Genomic DNA, 22,500 nt, shown 5'->3' on the forward strand with positions numbered 1-22,500 from the left:
TTCAGTCTGTCTTCATAAGTCAAATCTCTTAAGTCAGGCACCATTTTCGTTGCAGCCCTCTGTACTTTCTCTAGTTTCCTTATGTGTTTCTTTAAGTTCGGAGCCCACTGTATTGTTGCATATTCAAGCCTCGGTCTTATCATTGCAGTAATTATTTTCTTCATCATTTCTTCATCTAGATATACTGAACGCCACTCTTATGTTCCTCAATAAGTTCAATACTTCTCCAATTATTTTGTTTATATGTCTCTCTGGCGATAGGTCATTGGTAATTGTCACCCCAAGGTCTTTTTCTTCATGACTGGTTTTATGTCTTCATTTCCTATCTTGTACATACTCCTGATTCTTCTTTCACTCTTGCCAAACTCTATTTTCTTGCATTTTGTCGTGTTGAACTCCATTTGCCATGTACAGCTCCATTTCCATATTCTGTCCAAGTCTTCCTGGAGTAGTTCGCAATCTTTGTCACATCTCACTTTTCGTAACAATTTTGCATCGTCTGCAAATAGGCTCACATAACTGGACACCCCATCCACCATGTCATTTATGTAGACTGCGAACATTACTGGTGCCAACACTGATCCCTGTGGAACTCCACTCTCCACCAATCCCCATTCTGATGGTCTGTCCTTAATTATTGTTCTCATTTCTCTTCCTACCAAAAGTCTTCCATCCATTTTAGTAAACTGCCATGCACTCCTCCTACCATTTCAAGTTTCCAGATCAGTCTCTGGTGTGGTACCTTATCAAAGGCCTTTTTTAAATCCAGATATATTCCATCAGCCCAACCATCTCTTTCCTGTATTACATCTATCACCCTCGAATAGTAACATATCAGGTTTGTCGTGCATGAACGCCCTTTCCTAAAACCAAATTGACACTCACAAAGTATGTCATTTTTCTCCAAGAAGTCTGTCCATCTAGTCTTCACCACCCTCTCACACATCTTAGCTACCACACTTGTAAGTGACACTGGTCTATAGTTCAATGGGTCTCTCTTGTTACCTGATTTATAGATTGGGACAATGTTAGCTCTTTTCCAGTCTTGGGGCACTACGCCTTCCCTTAATGAGGCATCAATTACTTCACAAACTTTTTCTGCCAATTGCTCCCTGCATTCTCTTAAAATCCATCCTGATACCCCATCAGGTCCCACAGCTTTTCTCACTTCTAAACTCCCCATCATGTTCTTGATCTCCTCCACCGTTACTTGAAACTCCTTCATAATCCCTTTCTGTTCCATTACCAGTGGTTTGTCAAAAGCAGTCTCCTTTGTGAATACCTTCCGAAAGCATCCATTCATAGCCTCTGCCATTTCCCTGGGATCTTCACTGTATACTCCATTTACTTCTAAACTTTCAATACTTTCTCTATTTTTGATGTTGTTGTTCACATGTCTGTAAAAAAGCCTTGGTTGGTCTTTACATTTATCAATTATATCCTTTTCTTGTTTCTTTCTTTCTTCTCTTCTAATCAACACATATTCATTTCTTGCTCTTTTGTAACTTTCCACTGCTTAATCCGTCTTTTCCTTCTCCACCTCTTCCATGCATCCTCTTTTCTTGTTCTAGCCTTTTCACATCTATCGTTAAACCAGTCCTGCTTTCCAACTTCTCTATGTTGTCTTATTGGTACAAATTTTTCTCACCTTCTTTGTATATTTTTATAAATTCCTTCCACTTTTCATTTGCTCCTTAGCACTCTTGAATTTCATCCAATTTGTCTCTTGAAAGAATTTCTTTAGGTTTCCAAAATCTGTCTTGGCATAATTCCATCTTCCCACTTTATATTCTTCATTTCTTCTAGATTTCTCTTCGTCTATCACCTTGAACTCCAAAACTGCATGATCACTCTTTGCTAAAGGGCACTCCACCCTCATCTCCTCAATGACCATTGGCTCTGTACTAAAGACCAAGTCCAGTCTTGACGATGCTCCCTCTCCTCCAAACCTAGTATCTTCTTTGACCCACTGAGTTAACACATTTTCCATTGCCAGTGTCAATAGTGTATTTCCCCATGTTGTCTCTGATCCTTCCATTGACCAGTCCTCCCAACACACCTCTTTACAATTAAAATCTCCCATCATTATAGTTCGTTCACAGCCACCCAACATTTCTTCCAGACATGTTCCTGTATCACTTATCATTTCTTCATATTCCTGTACTGACCATGCATTTGTCTTAGGTGGTACGTACACCACTATGTAGTGCCTCTTTTTTCCTTCATTAGTTTCTGCTCTGATCTTTAGCACTTCTGCCTTTCCCATACCTTTTTTCACTTGATCCACCTTTATATCTTTTTTAACCAGCAACATCACTCCTCCTCCCATCTTACCTACTCTATTTCTTTTCCAAACGTTATATTTCCCTTCTCCAACCTTCATCAGGTCTTCTCCCTCTCTCAGTTTTGTTTGTGTGTGTGTGTGTGTGTGTGTGTGTGTGTGTGTGTGTGTGTTTATGGAGCTGTTAAATAATGATGGTGGTGGTGGTGTGTGTGTGTGTGTGTGTGTGTGTGTGTGTGTGTGTGTGTGTGTGTGTGTGTGTGTGTGTGTGTTTATTTGTTTATGGAGCTGTTAAATAGTCTTGGACTCACAAGCTTCACTAATCTTTGTGTCTTTGGAACAAGTTCACACACACACACACACACACACACACACACACACACACACACACACACACACACACACACACACACACATGCCTGGTAGCTCAGTGGTTAGAGCGCTGGCTTCACAAGCCAGAGAACCGGGATTCGATTCCCCGGTCGGGTGGAGATATTTGGGTGTGTCTCCTTTCACGTGTAGCCCCTGGTCACCTAGCAGTGAGTAGGTACGGGATGTAACTCGAGGAGTTGTGACCTTGTTGTCCCGGTGTGTGGTGTGTGCCTGGTCTCAGGCCTATCCGAAGATCGGAAATAATGAGCTGAGCTCATTCCGTAGGGTAACGTCTAGCTGTCTCGTCAGGACTGCAGCAGATCAAACAGTGAAACACACACACACACACACACACCGCGTAGTGTAGTAGTTAGCACGCTCGACTCACAATCGAGAGGGCCGAGTTCGAGTCCCAGTAAGCGGCGAGGCAAATGGCCCCTGTTCACCTAGCAGTAAATAGGTACGGGATGTAACTCGAGGGGTTGTGGCCTTGCTTTCCCGGTGTGTGTTGTGTGTTGTGGTCTCAGTCCTACCCGAAGATCGGTCTATGAGCTCTGAGCTTGCTCCGTAATGGGGAAGACTGGCTGGGTGACCAGCAGGCGATCGAGGTGAATTACACACACACACACACACTTCTGTAAAGAAAGGGAAAGAGAATAAGACACCTTTATTGAGTGTTACATAATCCTGTAACCTTCTCATTATCATTATATCCATTGTGGTGAATGAGACTCCTTGTTCTTTGCCTCTTTGTTTAGCAACATCACCACATGCAAAGACAGACTCCTACACAATGAAGACAACTATTACATGTGCACTACAATAAGATACCATTACCATGCACCAGTGTAGTAGTGTAGTACATAGTTGCATAACAGGTGAAAGTGTAACAAATATATCAGTGTTTTAATTTGTCATACATTTTAAGTATTTATTACCATTTACATTTATTTCATAACTATTGTCTATTCATTTATTTAAGATACTAGCTCTCATACATTCACAGGTAACATTATTTATTCAGTTAAAAAATTCATCTTTTAATTTTATCCCCTCCTGAAAACTTTAATGTTACCTTAAGATTTTAGCATTAATTTGCCATTTGCTTTTTGTTTCTTTTCTCTTTAATGAGTTTGCTGAAGTAGAAAGCATTGATTCCTCACTGGCTAAGCCTTACACCACACCACACTAATGTACATAAAGATTAACAGGCAGAGGTGTAATGGTGCCTTCAGTGCGTGAAGTGTGAAGGAGTAACACTGGTAATACTGCTGATCTGCATGAGTATTTTGGTGCTCTTCTGCCCACTTGCTGATTGGCACATGCCCTGGACTCCTGACTGACACCTGACTGCTGATTGGCCGCTCTAAGACGCAATAACATTTTCTCCGACGGACTGAATGTTTTAACTCCTTGACTGACTTAATACTGATTATTCTACACCTACTACACAGACCTTTTCTTCACATGCAGATTCAATGTACTATTCACTGATAATTTATTGTAATGGTATGAGTATTTAATACATAGGTTTTCTACTTACATATTTTCTTCCATAATTTTTTCTTTATATATTTCAAAAGTCAAGAGTTGGTAAATATTCTTTTACTGTTCCTCAGAGAACAACACTATTGGTAATGTTATTATGTACTATCTTTATTACTACAACTATATTAGTTATTACTAGGGTAATACTTTTACTATTTCTTTTTTACTGCTACTACTGCTTCTACTACTACCATTATCACTATGTCTAATTTCTTTTTATAGGACACAATCTACATCATCTTTCCTTCCATCAGCCTTTTCGCATCCTTCCTTATCTCATCATCTTCTCCCCCATCATGCCTCCATTGCTTTTACTCACACTTATCTTGCTTGGCACCTTCAGGAGGAGAATCTGAGGAAGAAGACACTGGAGGGGATCACTATGAAGCCATTTATGAAGTCATCAGTCCAGCTCATGAAGACTGCTATGCACGCCAAGATGATCCAGATTTTGATGACTCCTTTGACTCAGATGACTCGGATGATGCTTACTGTCGCCTTCGCCCACAGGTAAGGAGAGGTGGAGGAAGAGGAGTTGTGTCCCTAGTTATTCAGCATCATCATTGTGTTCTTTAAACCTCCTGTGCTACCTAAGGATATGAGTAAGGTGATTTCTACACTCCTAACTCACTGATATGCATACCTTCCCTTCAGTTCCCAGATGAAAACTCACAAGTCTCAAGGGAACACCATGATTCCCTGAGATCTGAAGAGTCTGAAGCAGGGAAGCAGGATGAGAATGTAACACAGCAACACCACCACCAGCACCAGCATGGCATCACCAAGATAGCCGAGGCTGCCAATCTGGGCATGAGGCGACTAAGGCGGAATTGGTCCCTCACCAAGAATGAGGTGCGCACAGGCCTCAACAGGATCAAGAAGAAGAGCACGTTTAGTGCCTCAGACATCAAAAGCACAGAAAGTAAGAGTAGTCATTGTTTTTTGTAGGAATGTATGTGAACACTGTAGTGAGAAACATTGCACTCATATGTAGTGGTATCCAGGTTGGTACACACATGTTTGCTCATCTAGCATACTGTGTGTCTGCAGATCTGGCAAGTGACCACAGTCCCAGCAATGAGGAGAAGAGAAAGTGGTCCTTCAAGAGTCATTTCAGAAGAAAATCATCTACTAGCTCCCTGTCAACAGTGGTTAGTGGGGCTCCTCCTCCACCACAAAAGAAGGAGTCAGCCACCTTCTACCTCACATTGACCATTGAGGCAGGAGCTCAGGATGCCGGTGAGCTCTCAGATACCTCACAGCCCACTGTGCGCTCTGATGCTGAGAGTGTTGTCTCAGGGGCCAGTGTGCGGGATGTCCGCCATTCCAACACTCCCTCCATAGCCTCTGTTACCACTCTGGCCTCTGCTGATGGTGCAGTGACTCGTCGGTCTGCTCCAGTGACTTATAGCAGGAAGAACTCTACTGGATCTAGTTCTGGTGGCCCAGTAAGACCCCGGACTGCCCCACCCGCCCCGCCACCCAAAGGTTGGTTGTAACTTGATCTGTTATGTGACTGTGATATGTATGGATTTGATGATGAAGATGGTGCATGATTTAATTAAAAGATATATTTATTGAGTGTTCATAATAACGTATCTTGTTTAGTCACAGACAGGAATAGTGAAAAGGCTGAGAAGGCCAGCAGAACAAGTGATGGAGAGCCGGAGGAGCTGAGCAAGACAGAGGTTGCTTCCCGCCTCAACCAGCTCCTCTCCTGTGGTCCGATGGTGCCCCCTGGCCGCCGTGTTCTGCGCACCTCAGGTGACTCCAGCAGTGACGCCTCCCCAATCCCTGTGTTGGTGCACCCAGATGATGCTGGCTGCACTGGGCTACGTCCCAACAGTGTCAAATATGCTACAATAGATGGAGCCACATCCTCAGCTACAGGAGACTCCAGTGGTGATGAGAGACTGCTAGGGGCTGAGGCAGTAGGAGGTCTGGTCTTCAATATGCCTCGGGCACGCACTTCTGTGGCCAGCTCTGGGTCTCATGGCTCCAGTGAGGGCTACATTCGTCTGGGTGACATTGCTTCAGCTCCCCCACCCTTGCCTGCGCGGCGAAACCCAATCCCATCTGCACCAAAGCCAAGCCGTTCTCAATCTTCTGGTCTGCTTCACCTGCCATCCAGCTTGCTGGATGGTGACAACAACAGCTACCTGGACTTCAGTGTTAATGCCCTCATCCAAGATGAGCCACTCTATGTCAGCTCTCATTTTGCTGACGAGCCTTTGTACCAGTTTTATACAGCAGGTGTGCTGGAGCGAGCAGCACATAACCAGGGAGACTGCTCCTCTGAGGATGACTATGAGGTACTGCAATTACTGTGACTGCTTAATTAGATACTTTGGCAGGTAGTTGCTCAGTTAAATGCTCATGCAACCAGTAAGATACGGGAAAATTTTATTTTTAAATGGCTTTTCTTCAATGCATTTACATCATATCCCTTTAATCCTTCACAAATGCCTACTTAAGTGTGTTCTGTACCATGCATCTCTGCTTGCAGGTCATAAATGATGGACATGGAGGTGGGAGTGGAAAACTGCAGACCCGCCCATCAGCCATGGAATTGGTCACTCCTGCAGATGGCCGGCGCACGCTGTGGTGTGAGCTGCCTGAAGTAATAGACAGTGGCCTATTGAGTAAGTGTGAGGCAGTTATCTTTACATATGTTTGTAGAGGAGTCTGGTGAATGTGATTTGTGCCTGTGCTTGTAAAGAAATTTGCAGAGGTGGACAAGTGCATTTATTTATGCACTGCATTTTGAGGAACGCAAGAACGCAGGAAAGCAAAGTTTTTCAAAGGAATGCAAGTAAGAGGAATGCACTGCCCAAAATTTTAAAGTATTCTGAGTGTTATGAAATGACTTTTCTTTTTCAAAACATTTTCAAATGTTTTCAATAGAAACAACAAAGATGACATTCACTACGTGGCAACATTCTGTCACTTACGTTCGTGTGGGAAGGTCTCCCATGGGTCAGCTTTTAAGACTAACAAATTTTTTGTTTGCCATTATGTCAGTACGTATAGATTGCTCATTGTGTGAACCCATCTATGCCTGTTTAATCAACGAACATTGTAATTTTTTTCTTTTTTCAGTTTCAGTGTTTAGTCAGTTAGTCAGTTTCAGTGTTAGTATAAACCTGGACAGATTTGTGAGGAGAGGTGGAGGTGACAGGAGGAGCAAGAGTGTGTCAGGAGAGAGCAATGCTAGCATCACTAGTGCTAGCACAACCATTGTTTACTTGTGGAATAGTTCTTTTGATGTGCATAGTAGTGTTTTTGAGGATTGCAGTGTTTTTTTTTTTTTTTTTTTTTTTTAGGAACACACTACTTTTTTTTTTAGGGATGCTTTAATAGTTTGGGAATGCTAATGCAGGAATGCAAGAACACAGGAATACATTAATCGAAAACATTTGGGAAATGCGATCCCAGGAATGCATTGACCGCGGCCAGAAGAACGCATGAACGCTAATACACTACCCAGCTCTGGAAAGTTGTACATTTTGCCAATATACGGTTCAGTGATAACTCCTTGCCATTCCTTGCCTTTTGAACAGATCTTAGCTTACATGACTTATTGAAATACGAAGATATATGTAGAGTCAGATATCAATCTGTCCATCACCAAGACTTGTGTCATTTTGAAATATTTGTGTTTACCTGTGACTGCTATGGGTTCTACTGAAATTCAGTAAAGTATTGTAAATGTGTAGAATATGATTTTGAAGAGAGAAAAAACAAAAAAACATAACTAAAAGGAGTGATGGAATAATGCAATTTTTTTTTGTGTTTGTAGTTATATTTTTTATTAGTAAGAATATTTACAGCTACTCATACAGAGTAACAAATATCATTCTGTCATTAGCAGTGAAAAGCTTCACCATCATTTGGCTGTAGGAAAATATATTCAATTAATATGAAACCTGTATATCTCTGCCAGGCCAAATCAATGGTCAGGAAAGGAAGATCCAAGAGGCAATGTTTGAGATGATCACCTCTGAGGCATCTTATCTCAAGTCCCTCAATGTATTGGTGACTCACTTCGTTCAGTGCCCAGAGTTCATCGATGAGGGAGAAGATGCTGTGCTGAGCCGCCGCGAAAGACACATCCTCTTCTCTGACATCCTTCCTGGTGAGTCTTGCTGGTGACAGTGGTGATATTGGTGCCACCATTGCCATTCTGAACAGCATTATCACTCATTATCATCACTGTCATCTTCAATATTGTCTTTTATCTTTTGTTTGCTGTATTAGAAAACATAAGAAAAGAAGGAAGCTGGAAGAAACCGTTAGGTCTAAACGTGGCAGTCACAGTATGAGCAAAGCTACCAAATTCCAGCTATCATCCCCATCCATAAATTTATTTAATCTTCTTTTGAAGCTCCCTATTGACCCAGCACTGACTATATGACCATTCTACTCATCAACCGCTCTGTTTTAAAAACCAGTTTTTTCCCATTTTCCTCCTAAACCTGAACTTCTCAAGCTTAAACACATTATTTCTGGTTCTGTCCCCGCTACCAATCCTAAGAACTTTGCTCATGTCCCCTTTGTTGCAACCCTTATACCACTTAAATACTTCTGTCAGGTCTCCTTCTTACCTACGTCTCCCAAATAAATGTACAGGGTCATAGAGGACAAAAATGACATCTCTGGGGTTTTTTGCCTTTTTCTCAGTTTCCACTTTTTATCATTCAAATTGAATCTTCTCCCACATTTCTCAACGGATTTTCAATTTTGAGGTATCATTTTGAAGCTCAATGAAGCTGCTACATTTTCACCTCATAGAATTTGGATTTTTTTTTTTTTTTAAGTGCCGCAATATAATTTTATATAAAAAAAATCGGAAAAATAAAAAAATCATAATGGCCATCAAAATAAAAAACTCAAAATTCTATGAGGTAAAAAGTTTTGGTATACGACATACTTCATATCCGTACTAGCAAAATTGAAATATGTCCTCTAGTGACAAAGATTATAGGAAAAATATTTTTTTTAAAGATTGATTTTTTATTTTTCATGCAGTTATTTATTAGTTGATTCGCTTGTAACTACTAAACTAACATCATGTAATAAACATCTATCAGCGAAAAAAAAAAAAAAATACCCACGTACCTCTTTATTTTCGATTTTTCAAAAACCTCACCGGACGGTCCTCTTAAGAAAATGTGTTGTTTGATGCTGTGTTCTTGAATATATAGTTAAGAATTTAAAGCTAGTATTATTTGTTTGTAAGGTACCATCACCTTCACTACTGTGTTATTCCCCTCTCAGAGAGAACAACCCTCGCTTCTTGGAAGTTCTCAACATGCTGGAGTCATCACCAGTGTGCCAGTCACTCGCCATGCACTCCTTCCTCATGTTGCCAATGCAGAGGATCACCCGCCTGCCCCTGCTGGTGGATGCCATCTTCCACCGTCTGGAGCACAACACTCCCATCTGGCACGAGTACAAAGTTGCCCTTGCCACACTGACCAAGGTGACCGCACAGCCTCACTGCTCATGTTCTAATGAGAGAGAAATACATGCTGAGAGTATGATGAGGCAAGAGAAAGAACTTAACTGCAAGTGCAAGTAGAAAGCTCTGCCTTGGCCTATCCATTAAAGGAATAACGTGCAACAATTGTAAACTATTCTTAATTCCTTCCTTCATCCCCAGATTGTAGCGGAGTGCAATGAGGGAGCACGGCGGATGGAGCGCATGGAAGAGATGCTTATCCTCTCCCGCCAGCTGGATTTCCGGGAGGTGAAAGCCATCCCTCTCATTTCAGCCTCACGCTGGCTGGTTAAGAAAGGTGACCTCACTCGCCTTACGTGGAGAGAGAATGATGGTAAACTAACATTTGGGAAGAGGATATCCAAGTGCACATTACACTTCTTCCTCTTCACTGACCTCCTGGTGGTAACCAAAAAGAAGAGGTGAGACTCAGTATGCATAAGAAGAGCAGTCACACACACACACACACACACACACACACACACACACACACACACACACACACACACTAAAAAAAAATTAAAAAATAAAAATAAATTATAATATGTTTGACTGGAGGTGTCTTGGCATCTTAGTTTTATGATGTGGACTAGGTATGCATCCTAAGATTTATGACAGCACTGCCGTATCACCGGTATTGGTCAAGAAGGAGAATGAAGGCCTTGAATCCAGTCAACAGTACAGAATACATGTTAAATTAGTCCTTAATGATTAAAGATATTGCTTGTAACATGAATGTTTAGGTGATTCCATCATGTTTGACAGGCATGGTATTTGGACATAGTGACACTAATATTGCTATAGTAACAATATGTCTAGATTTCTCATAATGAATACATTGGGTGACCAGCAGGCAACTATGAATACAATAATGGATGCAGGTGTTTAATTTCTAAGACAAAATCAAATAACTTGCTAAGGTTTAGATTTTACTTCTGACTGATTTAAATAATTATCTTAAATTTTCATGCTAATATTGAGAGTATTTGTAGATGTGAAGATCACTTCATAAAGAGAATCCAGTGAAAGAAACATCTCACACAATCTACTTAGTTTTTCAATTTGAAAATTAATGTTTCCTTCTTTCTCACGGCTGCGTCTGCAGTGAGGACCAGTACATGGTGCTGGACTACTGCTCCCGCAACATGGTGCAGGTGCTGGAACTGGACACCTCTGACAAGTTTCCTGGACGTATCCTGGATGGCCACAAGAACCTTCTCATCATGACCATGTTGCAGAATCATGAAAATAAAACTGTGGAGATGGTGAGCCTAATAAACCTTGTGTAACCTTATGGTGTATTTGTGCTCTTGTTAGCTCCAGCTGTTTTACATCTATTATATTAATTTATCAAGTTCAGCTTTTTTCAAAGTTAAGGTTTTGATGGTGAAAGTAATGAAAAGTGCATAACAGATTTGGTATTTCAAGTGAAGGAATGAAATGTGATATGGTTGAAGGGGTGAGGTATGGGAATCTAAAGTGGTTTGCTTAAATGGAAAGAATAGCAGAAAGTAATGAAAAGAGGAATGGAAATCTACATCTGGCACATTGTGGGTTAAAAGAGTATAATTTACAGAAATGATTTTAACCACTCTTGTAAGTATATGGAAACAGTAATGTTGCTGTATCTTTTATAATAATCTAAGTATTTCATACAGCTATTTGTCCTTAGTATATGTGGGATACCACTAAGAAATATCTGAAGACCCATAAAAGTTATAAATTGAATATGTTTGATATTTTTTGTGAAAAAAAGAAGAATGAAAATATTCTTTCAGTAAAATTAATGAATATGTATCACAAAGAGCTACATTGATTATTTCCCGAGTGCCTATGAAATAAAGTAGTAGGGGTCATGTTTTAACAAAGTGTTAGCAGTGCCATGACATTCATCTTGTTCTCTTCTCAGATTGTGTCTTGCCCCATGGAATCAGACAGGACACGCTGGGTGGAGGCTGTCACTCCACGCAGCTCAGACAACCCAGATGAGCGGATCTATGAGGAATGGGATTGTCCCCAAGTGAGTTTGAGATCTTTGTATGATAATAAGAAATTCCATGAAAACTCACAAGAATTCAATATTCAGCACAGAAGTTGCAAACTTCATTTATGTCTTAAACATATTATTGTATTTATAAAATGGCATAACGAATGGACACATTCAGAGAATATGAACAGAACCTTAGGTGTAAGCAAATGCATTTCTTGAAAATGTTCTCAAACAAGATGATTTGATATCTTCACTTTTACTAACATATGTACACTCCCACAGGTCCAGGCCATACACCCCTATGTTGGCAAGCAGGCAGATGAGCTCTCCCTTGAGGTGTCTGATGTTGTCAATGTCCTAAAAAAGATGTCTGATGGTAGGTGCTGTGTTGACCTGCATGGTGTTTTGAGTCGAGCATTAGGCAAGATTGCTTATGTGTATGTTTATAACAACTAACAGGATGGATAAATGAGCATGGCAGAATATTTTGCTAATAAAAATGCTTCCCAGTTTAACTGTGCCTTTGCTTGATGCGTGTGTATGTGTGTGATATCCTTCTGGGAGAGCTTTTCATTTGATTTGTTTATGCACTGCAGTTAAATGTTACCTAGTATTAAAGCATGGTACTTAAGGTTTTAATTATTTTTTAACTTAACTTATTTTGTGTGTGTGTGTGTGTGTGTGTGTGTGTGTGTGTGTGTGTGTGTGTGTGTGTGTGTGTGTGTAATTATTTAGTTTAGTGCATGGTGTCACCACAAGTTTGTCTGAGGCTTATGTGCTATACTAACAATAAAGATACTCATGTGTGGCTTGTCTCTACACTAGCGCCAGGTCTCTGCCTCACCCAAACCCTGGGCACCTGCCGGGCAGGGAGGGTTGAGGCATAGCAGCACGCGTTCAGACCCACGCTGGCCCCAGTTAGTAGAGCTTGTTGTTGGCTTCATCAACAAGACCTAATACATTAAGATGTGTAGATTATACACTGCCTCCTCACCTGCGTGGGAGTCAGGTATTACTTTATATGGTGTCTTTGTGTGTTTGGTCTTGCAAGTTTTGCTGATTTAGATTTCTTAAGATTTGATCTTGCTTTTATTTTAAGAACTTTTACTTATTCATTTCAGTTTAAGATTGAATACATAAAAATTAAGCTAAATTTCTAATTATTAATAGTTCTAATTATATGTTAGTAAAATGCTTTGTAATTTTGCCAATGAGCATGATTTACAATCTAACATGCTTGTCACTGTTAGCATGACTAATTATAACTTGCTGCATGAATGCTCTAATTTTTAAGTATTCTTATTGATGAAACCCTGTGTTTGGAAGGTTCTCTCATCTATTTTTTTATTCACAGTCCTTTGAGAGGAATGACACCCTTGCAAGCAGATAGATTGAGGCTAATTAAACGTTATAAGTGCTTTATGTTTCCAAAGTGTATTCTGTCGCATTGTTTGCTCCTTTCATAAACACACAATAAATTAGTATGAATAAAACAATAATTTCTTTTGTAGGCAAAAAGTTTAATTTTGCACAGTTACCTTCACTTGATAGCTTTACGTATTGTTTGCCAGCATCATAAAGAAATCCAGCCTATACTGCAGTTAGGATGTACATGTATACTTAATAATGCTTCAAACTACAAGTTAGTCTCTGTTCCTTACTGGGGAGGAACTGGGGATACTGGGTGGGTTGAAGGTAATGAAGTCATTAATACCTGTCCTCAAGTGACTCACATTCATCCATATGAATAATGGATTGGATGTGGCCTGCAGGTTGGTATCATGGAGAGCGCATCAGGGACCAAGAGCGAGGGTGGTTTCCTGGGAGATTCACAGTGGAGATCTCCTCAACCCATGTGCGGGCAAGGAACCTCCGCCAGCGCTATCGCCTGCTGGCCATATCTGGTTCTCTCCTTGATGAGCTAAAGAAGGAAAAAGAACGCTTTGAGAAGGAGATACGAAAGAAGGACCGTAGACGCACATTAACCATCATGGAAGTTATATCATCTCAGACGCAGGCTATAAGTTAGATGCAATATCCTGATGTGTGATGTGGAAGTGAATACTCAGTGTGACCTCTGCCACCTCAATGTGACCAGTGTCATTTGTGCCTTCTTTTCTCTATGGCAGAATTGAAAGTAAGTGGTGAAATGTTACAAAGTTTTCAACCTACTTGGCTTTAGAATTACCAGGAAGAGTTTGTAAATAATGTATTATTTAAATTGCTACTGAAGTAAATTTTGATGCAGTAAAGTGTGTGTGTGTGTGTGTGTGTGTGTGTGTGTGTGTGTGTGTGTGTGTGTGTGTGTTTTTTTTTATATACATTCCTTACTTTCATTGTGTTTTCTGGTTTATTCTAAATACTACATTTATTTTCTAGGGAAGCTACAATTCTTATATTGTTCTAATGTCTATCTTTCCTTGAATTATCTCCTCATAAAGTATCCATCTTCACTCTCTTCCTACAATAAAAGATTTAAAAAATTTTTGTTCTCAAACTGTCCTTCATTTATATATTAAAATCATGTCTCCCCTCTTGTATATGTGTATTCACCTAGTTGTAATTTTACAGGGCCTGGGTATCATACTTGTGTGGCCCCGTCTCCATATCTACACACATCCAACTTTCCTTTAAAACTATGCACTCTCCTTGCTGACACCACCTCCTCACTCAAACCATTCCACACCTCCACACATCTTTGTGGGAAACTATATTTTTTCACATCCTTCAAGCATATTCCCTTGGCTATCTTTTTACTATGCGATCTTGTAGTTCTACTTAAGTTTTCCTCTCTCAACATCATTTGCTCATTATCCACTTCATCCAGTCCATTCAACAGTTTATAAACCTGTATTAAATCTCCTCTTTCTCTTCTTTGTTCCAAGGTAGGCAAATTCATTTCTTTTAATCTCTCCTCATAGGTCATTTCTGCCAATTCCGGAACCATTTTTGTTGCCATTCTCTGCAATCTCTCCAACTTCCTTATATGCTTCTTTTTATAAGGGGACCAAACCACTCCAGCATATTCCAATCTTGGTCTAATTACCATACTAATTAATTTCTTCATCATATCTTTATCCATATAATGGAAGGCTAATCCAATATTTTTATCAAATTATACGTTTCTCCAAACATCTTATCAATATGAGCCTCAAACTGCCCATGGTCTTGTATTATCACTCCCAAATCCTTTTCCTTTTCCACCTTTTTCAACACTACTTCTTCACCCATCTTATATGACCCTCTTGGCCGTCTTCCACTCTTCCCATCTCCATCACATGACTTTTGCTCAGATTAAATTCCATTTGCCACCTCTTGCTCCACTCCCAAATCTTATCCAGGTCTGCCTGTAAAATTTCACAATCTTCTTCACTCTTCACACACCTACACAACTTCGCATCATCCGCAAACAAATTAATATAACTGTTTACTCCTCTGGCATGTCATTAATATATACCAGGAAAAGTATTGGTGCCAGCACTGAGCCTTGTGGGACTCCACTCTCCACCACCAACCAGTCCGACTTTGCATCCCTTATTACCGTTCTCATCTCCTCCATCTCAAGTAGTTTTCCATCCACTTTAACACTTTTCCTTTCAGTCCTCCATAAATCTCTACTTTCCATAACAGTCTCTCGTGAGGTACCTTGTCAAAAGCTTTCTTTAAATCCAAATATACACAGTCCATCCATCCTCTCTCTCTGTATTTTGTCAACCACTCTTGAATAAAAGCTCAGTAGATTTGTTACACATGACCTCCCTTTCCTGAAGCCAAATTGATGATCCGATAATAACTTATGATCCTCCAGGAACCGTATCCAATATTTCTTTATCACCCTCTCACAAATCTTACCGACCACACTTGTTAGAGACACAGGTCTATAGTTAAGAGGCTCTTCCTTACTGCCTCCCTTATAAATGGGCACCACTTCAGCTCTCTTCCACTCTACTGGTACTTCCCTGTTTCTAATGAGCACCTTATAATATCATATAATGGATCAATCAATTCTTCTCTACACTCCTTCAATAATTTTCCTGAAACTTCATCTGGTCCCATCGCTTTATCATCTTTAAGTTCCTCCAACATTTTATATAACTCCTTTTAGGTATCTTAATGTCCTCCATGTGCACATTTCCTTGTACATTCTGTGGCTTTACAAACATTGTTTCTTTAGTAAATACTTGCTGAAACCTATTATTTAGCAATTCCGCTATATTCTTAGGGTCATCTACTATCCCTTGCTCTCCTTTTAATCTTTCAATGGACTCTCTCTTTTAAGTTTACCATTTATGAACCTGTAAAACAATTTTGGATGTTCCTTACTCTTGTCTACAATATCTTTTCAAATTTTCTTTCTTCCTCCTCCTTACCCTCACATACTCATTTCTTGCCACTCTATAATTCTCCTTATTTAGTATATTCCTGCTCTTTTCCATCTTTTCCAAGCCACATCTCTCTTTTCCTTAGCCTTAACACAAGTTGCATTAAACCAATCCTTTCTTCCTTCCTCTCTTGGTTTATACTTTGGTACAAATTTCATAACTCCTTCTTTATAATATTTCATAAAAATCTCATATTTCTTTTGCACTTCTCTGATTTGTAACATCTCCCAATCTAATTTTCTGAAATAATTTTTCAAACTTTCTGTGTCCATCTTTCTATAATTCAATCTACCACTCCTGTATGTCTCGTCCTTCCTTCGCTGTGTTGTTGCTATCTGCATTTCCATAACCACATGATCACTCTTTCCCAAAGGACACTTGTATTGTATATCTCCACATAGGTACACTTCTCTTGTTAACACCAAATCCAGTCTAGCCGGTTCATCATCTCCTCTATATCTAGTATTTTCCTTCACCCTCTGTTCCATCATATTTTCCATCATTAGATTAAGAAATCTCTCTCCCATGCTTCTTCTCCAACACCACTTACTAGATTTTCCCAATCCACCTCCTTACAATTAAAATCTCCTACTAGTATCACCTTTCTTTTTCCAGATAATACACTTTCCAAACTCTGTAAAGTATCCTTGATCATATTGTCGTATTCCTTAATGTCCAAGAATTTGTTTTAGGAGGTACATAGGTCACCATGATTATTAATTCTTTTCCATCACTTTTTATCCTTATGCTTATCACTTCTGCGTTGTTCTTCCCATACCAAACCTTATCCACATTTATTTATTTCTTCGTCATAATCATAACTCCTCCACCTTTACTCTCCCTATCCTTTCTCCATATATTATATTTATTATCCAAATTTATCTTTGTTTTTTCATGCAATTTTGTCTCAGTCAAACACACGATATCAGGCTTCTCCACTATCATATAGTCTTGCAATTCCAATCTACTTGACAGTAGACAGTGTGTGTGTGTGTGTGTGTGTGTGTGTGTGTGTGTGTGTGTGTGTGTGTGTGTGTGTGTGTGTGTGTTTGTGTGTGTGTGCAAGTATGTGTATGTGTATGTGTGTGTCACTCCTTAAATCAAACTCACTAGTGATCATTTCTCAGAGTGTCAGGTAGTGACTGGAGCTTCATGGCAGTGACTTCTATTCTGTCAGTGAAAGTAATGTGCAAATTACTTGGTATACATGAGTACAGTCTTTACAAGCCAGTGCAGGTGTGCATATGTATGTGCATGATGGACTTGTGTACCTTCTTGCTATACTGTCTCCTTGTGTATGAAGTGCAGTTGTGCCTGAAGTGGGTGGTTTCTCTACAGATGCAGTTGCTACTCTACTGCCTTATTATATTGATCTAGACATATCTCAAACTTTTTATACTTAATGCAGCTGTTTTTATGAAAAAAGTTATAGGTGTATAGGCCTATGGAATGCTTTTGTTATATACTCATAAGATACAAGAGCAGTTTTGTTAAAGCTTGAAATATTTAAGAAAGAAAGATGTATTATTTAAGTGGTGTACTGGCTGTGTATATACTGTTTTGGTGGTGTACATATCTCTGGACTCATCCGGGGAAGTTATTAGTGTATAAAGTTTATTTCCAGCCAAAATAAAACTTGTTTTCAATAGTTGTGTTTCTGATTAAAACTAACTTGTGCCTGTGAGATGGGATGGAAGTGAAGGGAATTCATGGAAAACAAAGTTGATGTAAAAATGGAATTTATGAAAAATCTAGATGATTTAGTACATAAGAGATAGAAATAGGAATTAAGAAAAAAGCATGAAAGCATAAAATCTAAGTTCCTGATGAAAAATATCCACCATACGAGGGTCCTAAATTAAAATGAGAATAACAACACTGTAATTGATGAAAGACTGTGGTCATATTCAATGGGCACAAAGGTCAGGTTGAACCTCCCAAATCCGGCAACCACCGGACCTTAGACTTGCCGGACCATGGAAAATTCCGAACTATAGATTAGATGGTCCCCAAAACACCCTCTATTATACAAGTGTAGCTGTAACATTGGTTTGATATATGATAGTTGTACATGAAAATATACATGCAGATGTATATAGAAAAACACGTTGTTGCAAATAAAGTTCAGCATGGTAAATTTTTGCCTGCGCCATTATCATCTCGCAGGACACAGGGATGTTACCAGCACGCCAAAGCTTAAACCACTATATGAGAGCACTCTCTAAATCACTGCTTTTACCCTCCTTAAGTGTTCTACGAACCTCCATGTTCTTCTTGCTCTCACTCACTGTAAAACTTGAGAAGTTGATTCTTCTGCTTTTTCATATCATAGATGGTTGATGAGCCTATGTTGTATCTACTGTTGGCATAGGCTCTGCACTGAAACACCTTTATCTAGCTTCCTCAATAGGTCCACTTTCTGTTGCACTGATATTGTCATATGTTTGCACTTTTTCTTTGGTTTAGACACAACACTATCACTTCCTGGTCGCTTGGAAGCCATGTTTAGGGGCAAATATTACAGAAAAAAAATTTTATGTGCCTGGGGTGGTGGTGCTTGCAATGAGCGGCAGCGTGGTACTGATCCAAATTTGACCCAGAATGCCTGGGCTCCAAAACACAGTAGGTACAGGTGTGTCCTAGCGGGGTACAAATGGCATTAAGAAATTCCGGCAAACAAAAATATTGCCGGATTACAGGTGTTGCCGGATGAAAGAATACCGGATTAAGGAGGTTCAACCTGTACATACTTGCGATATAATTAGTCAGAATAAACAACACCATTTGTGGACCCATCCCATACCTAGGCATTGCAGTCATCGGATTCAGGTTAAGATACGCCTCAGTGCCCACAAGAGAAGCTTTGAGATAGTGAAAAGATTAGGAAAGATTTCCAGGTGCAAATAGGAGAGAATAAGATTAGGATTCCAAATAAGGAGACAGCATCTAGGAAGATAGCTGGACTTAAATGTTTTTATGTAAATGCCAGGAGTCTTAGGAACAAGAAGGACGAGTTATCTAGTTATATAGTTGAGGAGGACTTAGATGTTGTATGTGTCACAGAGGCATGGGTAAATGAGGAAAAGTTTAGGGAAAATAGGAAAGAATATGAAGTAGATGGATACATTATGTATTTACACCAGAGAATTGGTAGGATAGGTGGAGGAGTAGTTATTTATGTAAAAAAATCCTTCATTTCCAGTCAGGTTAATGGTATTAAGGTAGATAACAGAGTAGAGTCCTTATGGCTGGATGTTAGAGTAAACAAAAGTAAGGTTATTAGAGTAGGAGCTTTTTATAGACCACCTAACCAGTCAGCAGAGGTAGACAACCTTATGGTAGATGAGATAAATAGGGGGTGTACTAGTCAGACAATTATCTTAGGGATTTTAATCTTAAGTCAGTAAACTGGGAGAGGATGGTAGGAGATGCTAGTGAAAATAAGTTTATGGAAAGTTTTCAGGATAACTATTTAGTGCAGATGGTAGATAAACCTACTAGGGGAGGAAGGTTTTAGACATAGTACTAACAAATATTGAGCATTGTTTAAAGGAAGTTGAGGTAGGAGAGACTTTAGCAAACAGTGACCATCATATAATTAGATTTATCATTAATTCCAGTAGGGATAATATAGTGAATAAGACTAGAGTCCCAAACTATCAGAAAGGCAATTATGGTAGGTTACGTCAGTTATTAGGAGAGGTAAACTGGGAAGATAGTTTTGGAAATAAAACTGCACAGGAGATGTGGGATATTTTTAAGGTTGTAGTAAAGGGTATAGTGATGCAGTGTATCCCTTACAAAGATATAAGGCAGAGAAACAGGAAGCCATTATGGTGGACTCATGAGATAGGTAGCCAGATCAGAGAGAAGAAGAGGGCATACAGAGAGTTGCAGAAAAGTGGGAAGATGTAGATTTGATTAGGTACAGACAGGTCAGAGATGATTTGAGTAAGGTTATAAAAAAGTAAAAGGCAGGCAGAGATAAAACTAGCTAGAGCTGGGAGTAAAGATCCCAAAAATTATATAGTTATTACAAGGTCAGTGATAAAAGAAATAAGGATAGGATTGGACCACTCAGAAAAGATGGTGTAGTAGTGGATCAAAATGAAGACATAGTAGAATTATTGAATGAACAATTTTCTTCAGTATTTACTAGGAAAGAATAGGAAATCCTGTTACAAACAGTGCGACGAGTAGTTTAAGAGCTTTAGAAAATATTGATATAAAACCGGGAATTATTAGGAAATTTATTCTTGAACTAGACGATAGGAAAGCTAGTGGTCCTGATGAGCTACATGCCAGAGTACTTAGGGAGGGTGTAGACAGTATTTCTGAAGCACTTAAGTTAATCTTTGAAAGATCACTTAGGTTTGCTGAGATACCTCAGGACTGGAAGTTAGCTAATGTTACTCCAATATTTAAAAAGGTAGGAAGGATGATGCGAATAATTATAGACCGATCAGTTTAACTAGTATAGTATGTAAGATACTAGAGAAAATCATTAAGGGTAGTATTTGGGAGCATTTAAATGAGAATAGATTAATTAGAGATACCCAACATGGCTTTAGATCAGGGAGGTCCTGTCTTACAAATTTGCTCGATATCTTAGAATATATTACCAAGGAGTTAGATGATGGAAATAGCATAGATGTTATATATCTAGATTTTAGCAAGGCGTTTGATAAGGTACCGCATAGGAGGCTAGTGTACAAATTGAGACTACATGGGATAGGGGTAGGTTAGTTGATTGGATTAGTGAATGGCTTTCTGATAGGAAACAGAGAGTAGTATTAAATGGGGCAATGTCTGAGTGGAAGGAAGTGGTTAGTGGGTACCCCAAGGATCAGTGCTAGGACCTCTTCTTTTCTTGGTGTACATTAACGATTTAGATATAGGAATTAGTAGCAAAGTATCAAAGTTTGCAGATGATACTAAGATAGCATGTGCAGTACAGGGTGAAAAGGACAATTACAGAATACAACGAGACCTGGACAGGCTGATAGCATGGGCAGACAGGTGGCAGATGGAGTTTAATTCTAAAAGTGTCAGGTTATGCATTTAGGTAAAGACAACACAAACTTTAACTATGAGATGGAGGGATGTTGGCTAGAGGCAGTAGAGGAAGGAAAGGATTTAGGAGTAGTGATAGACAGGACTATGAAATTTTCAAAGCAATGTTTAGAAGCAAGAAATAGGGCAAATAGGATCCTGGGTTTTATAAATAGAAATGTTAGTTATAAAAGTAAGGAAGTGGTGCGTAGCTTATATAATTCCTATGTTAGGCCCCATTTAGAGTATTGCATACAGGCCTGGTCACCCCACTATAGGCAGGATATCAACATGTTAGAAGCAGTTCAGAGAAGAGCAACTAGGATGATACCAGCTTTGAAGCGCCTGGAGTATAGAGATAGATTAAAGGAATTAAACATGTTTTCATTTGAGAGGAGATGTATAAGAGGGGATATGATAGAGTTATTTAAAATGTTCTCAGATACAAACTACATAGATGTGAGATCTTTCTTTACCTTAGAGGAGGGAAGTAGGACTAGAAATCATGGCAGGAAGATTAGAAAGCAAGGCTGCAGGTTAGATATAAGAAAATATTTCTTTAGTCATAGGGTGGTAGACTTCTGGAATGCATTGCCAGAGACAGTTGTAAATAGCACTAGTTTGACAATGTTTAAAAACAGATTAGATAAGCACTTAAATTTATTAGATTTATAATTATGTATAGCGCTGCATGATAGTTTTTATAAGAAATTTACTATAGTTAAACAAGACATGATCCCCATGTATGGGGACCACAAATTGTAGAGGATTTCACTGCAGGACTTAGCCCTGTTAATGGGCCAAATATTTAGAATTAGTATATAATGTATTGTGTACTTGTAAGTGTATCTTTAAGTACTGATGACGAGGTCGCTGTGCGACTGATACAGGATAACCTAGATGGGCCCTGGTGGCCCTTTGTTATCCTATTATTTATGTTATGTTATGTTATGTTAAGTTGACACAACTTGACAGACACTATTCTCCCGGTCTGGTGTCGTACACAACCAGTCACTAGAATATCTGCTGGCACGTACAATTACTCAGGAGATCTCTTAGTAATGGCCTGTGGATGTGGAGGAGAGTAGTGCTATGGGAATGGTGGGGGGGGGAGCAGTGTAGCAGCAGGTGTTCAGAGGCTGTGTGGGACAGTGAAAGGTGCTCGGAAGGCCCATGCTGTGCATCTGGATAGAGATGGTTGTCTCCTATCCTGAGTCTGGTGAGTTGTTGACTGGCTAGGAGACGGCTGGGGGAGTGGGTCCGCCAGTGGTGTCGTGAATTCCGTTTCATGCTCCTGTCGGGTATCTTTCATAATGTAACATCTTCCTCAACAAAACAGCCTGGTCAGATAAAAACATCTGGTACCAACACCACC

At 39.5% G+C, this 22,500-nt stretch overlaps 2 protein-coding genes across 4 annotated transcripts in view; both read left to right on the forward strand.

Annotated features, from left to right (window-relative positions):
• The window catches only part of LOC123508018 (serine/arginine repetitive matrix protein 2-like), a 101,831-nt gene extending 93,447 nt beyond the window's left edge, over window positions 1–8,384 (forward strand). For both annotated transcript variants that reach the window (XM_045261375.1, XM_045261374.1), the window contains 6 exons: window positions 4,545–4,711; window positions 4,856–5,123; window positions 5,252–5,689; window positions 5,810–6,513; window positions 6,708–6,843; window positions 8,145–8,384. In XM_045261375.1, coding sequence (XP_045117310.1) covers window positions 4,545–4,711; window positions 4,856–5,123; window positions 5,252–5,689; window positions 5,810–6,513; window positions 6,708–6,843; window positions 8,145–8,353 — 1,922 coding nt within the window. In that variant the 3' untranslated portion in view covers window positions 8,354–8,384. The remainder of the gene's footprint in view (window positions 1–4,544; window positions 4,712–4,855; window positions 5,124–5,251; window positions 5,690–5,809; window positions 6,514–6,707; window positions 6,844–8,144) is intronic.
• A 1,050-nt stretch (window positions 8,385–9,434) lies between these two features.
• On the forward strand, window positions 9,435–14,358 carry LOC123508019 (rho guanine nucleotide exchange factor 16-like). 2 transcript variants are annotated; one of them, XM_045261377.1, is made up of 6 exons: window positions 9,435–9,683; window positions 9,864–10,123; window positions 10,807–10,966; window positions 11,611–11,721; window positions 11,974–12,067; window positions 12,517–12,647. In XM_045261377.1, the coding sequence occupies exons 1-6, from the start codon at window positions 9,513–9,515 to the stop codon at window positions 12,576–12,578; spliced, it is 858 nt and encodes a 285-aa protein (XP_045117312.1). In that variant the 5' UTR covers window positions 9,435–9,512; the 3' UTR covers window positions 12,579–12,647. The 2 variants fall into 2 exon arrangements, with proteins under 2 accessions (XP_045117312.1, XP_045117311.1); XM_045261376.1 differs by lacking the exon at window positions 12,517–12,647 and adding an exon at window positions 13,464–14,358 and having other exon boundaries at window positions 9,436–9,683.
• Window positions 14,359–22,500: the final 8,142 nt, after the last annotated feature.

The sequence above is a fragment of the Portunus trituberculatus genome, chromosome 24, assembly GCF_017591435.1.
Source record: "Portunus trituberculatus isolate SZX2019 chromosome 24, ASM1759143v1, whole genome shotgun sequence".
Taxonomy (NCBI): Eukaryota; Metazoa; Arthropoda; class Malacostraca; order Decapoda; family Portunidae; genus Portunus; species Portunus trituberculatus.

Coding starts and splice junctions, on each gene's coding strand:
- LOC123508019 (XM_045261376.1), top strand. CDS start 9,513: ATGCTGGAGTCATCACCAGTGTGCCAGTCACTCGCCATGCACTCCTTC. Junction 10,124..10,806: donor GTGGTAACCAAAAAGAAGAG/GTGAGACTCAGT, acceptor CTGCGTCTGCAG/TGAGGACCAGTACATGGTGC. Junction 12,068..13,463: donor CCTAAAAAAGATGTCTGATG/GTAGGTGCTGTG, acceptor TGTGGCCTGCAG/GTTGGTATCATGGAGAGCGC.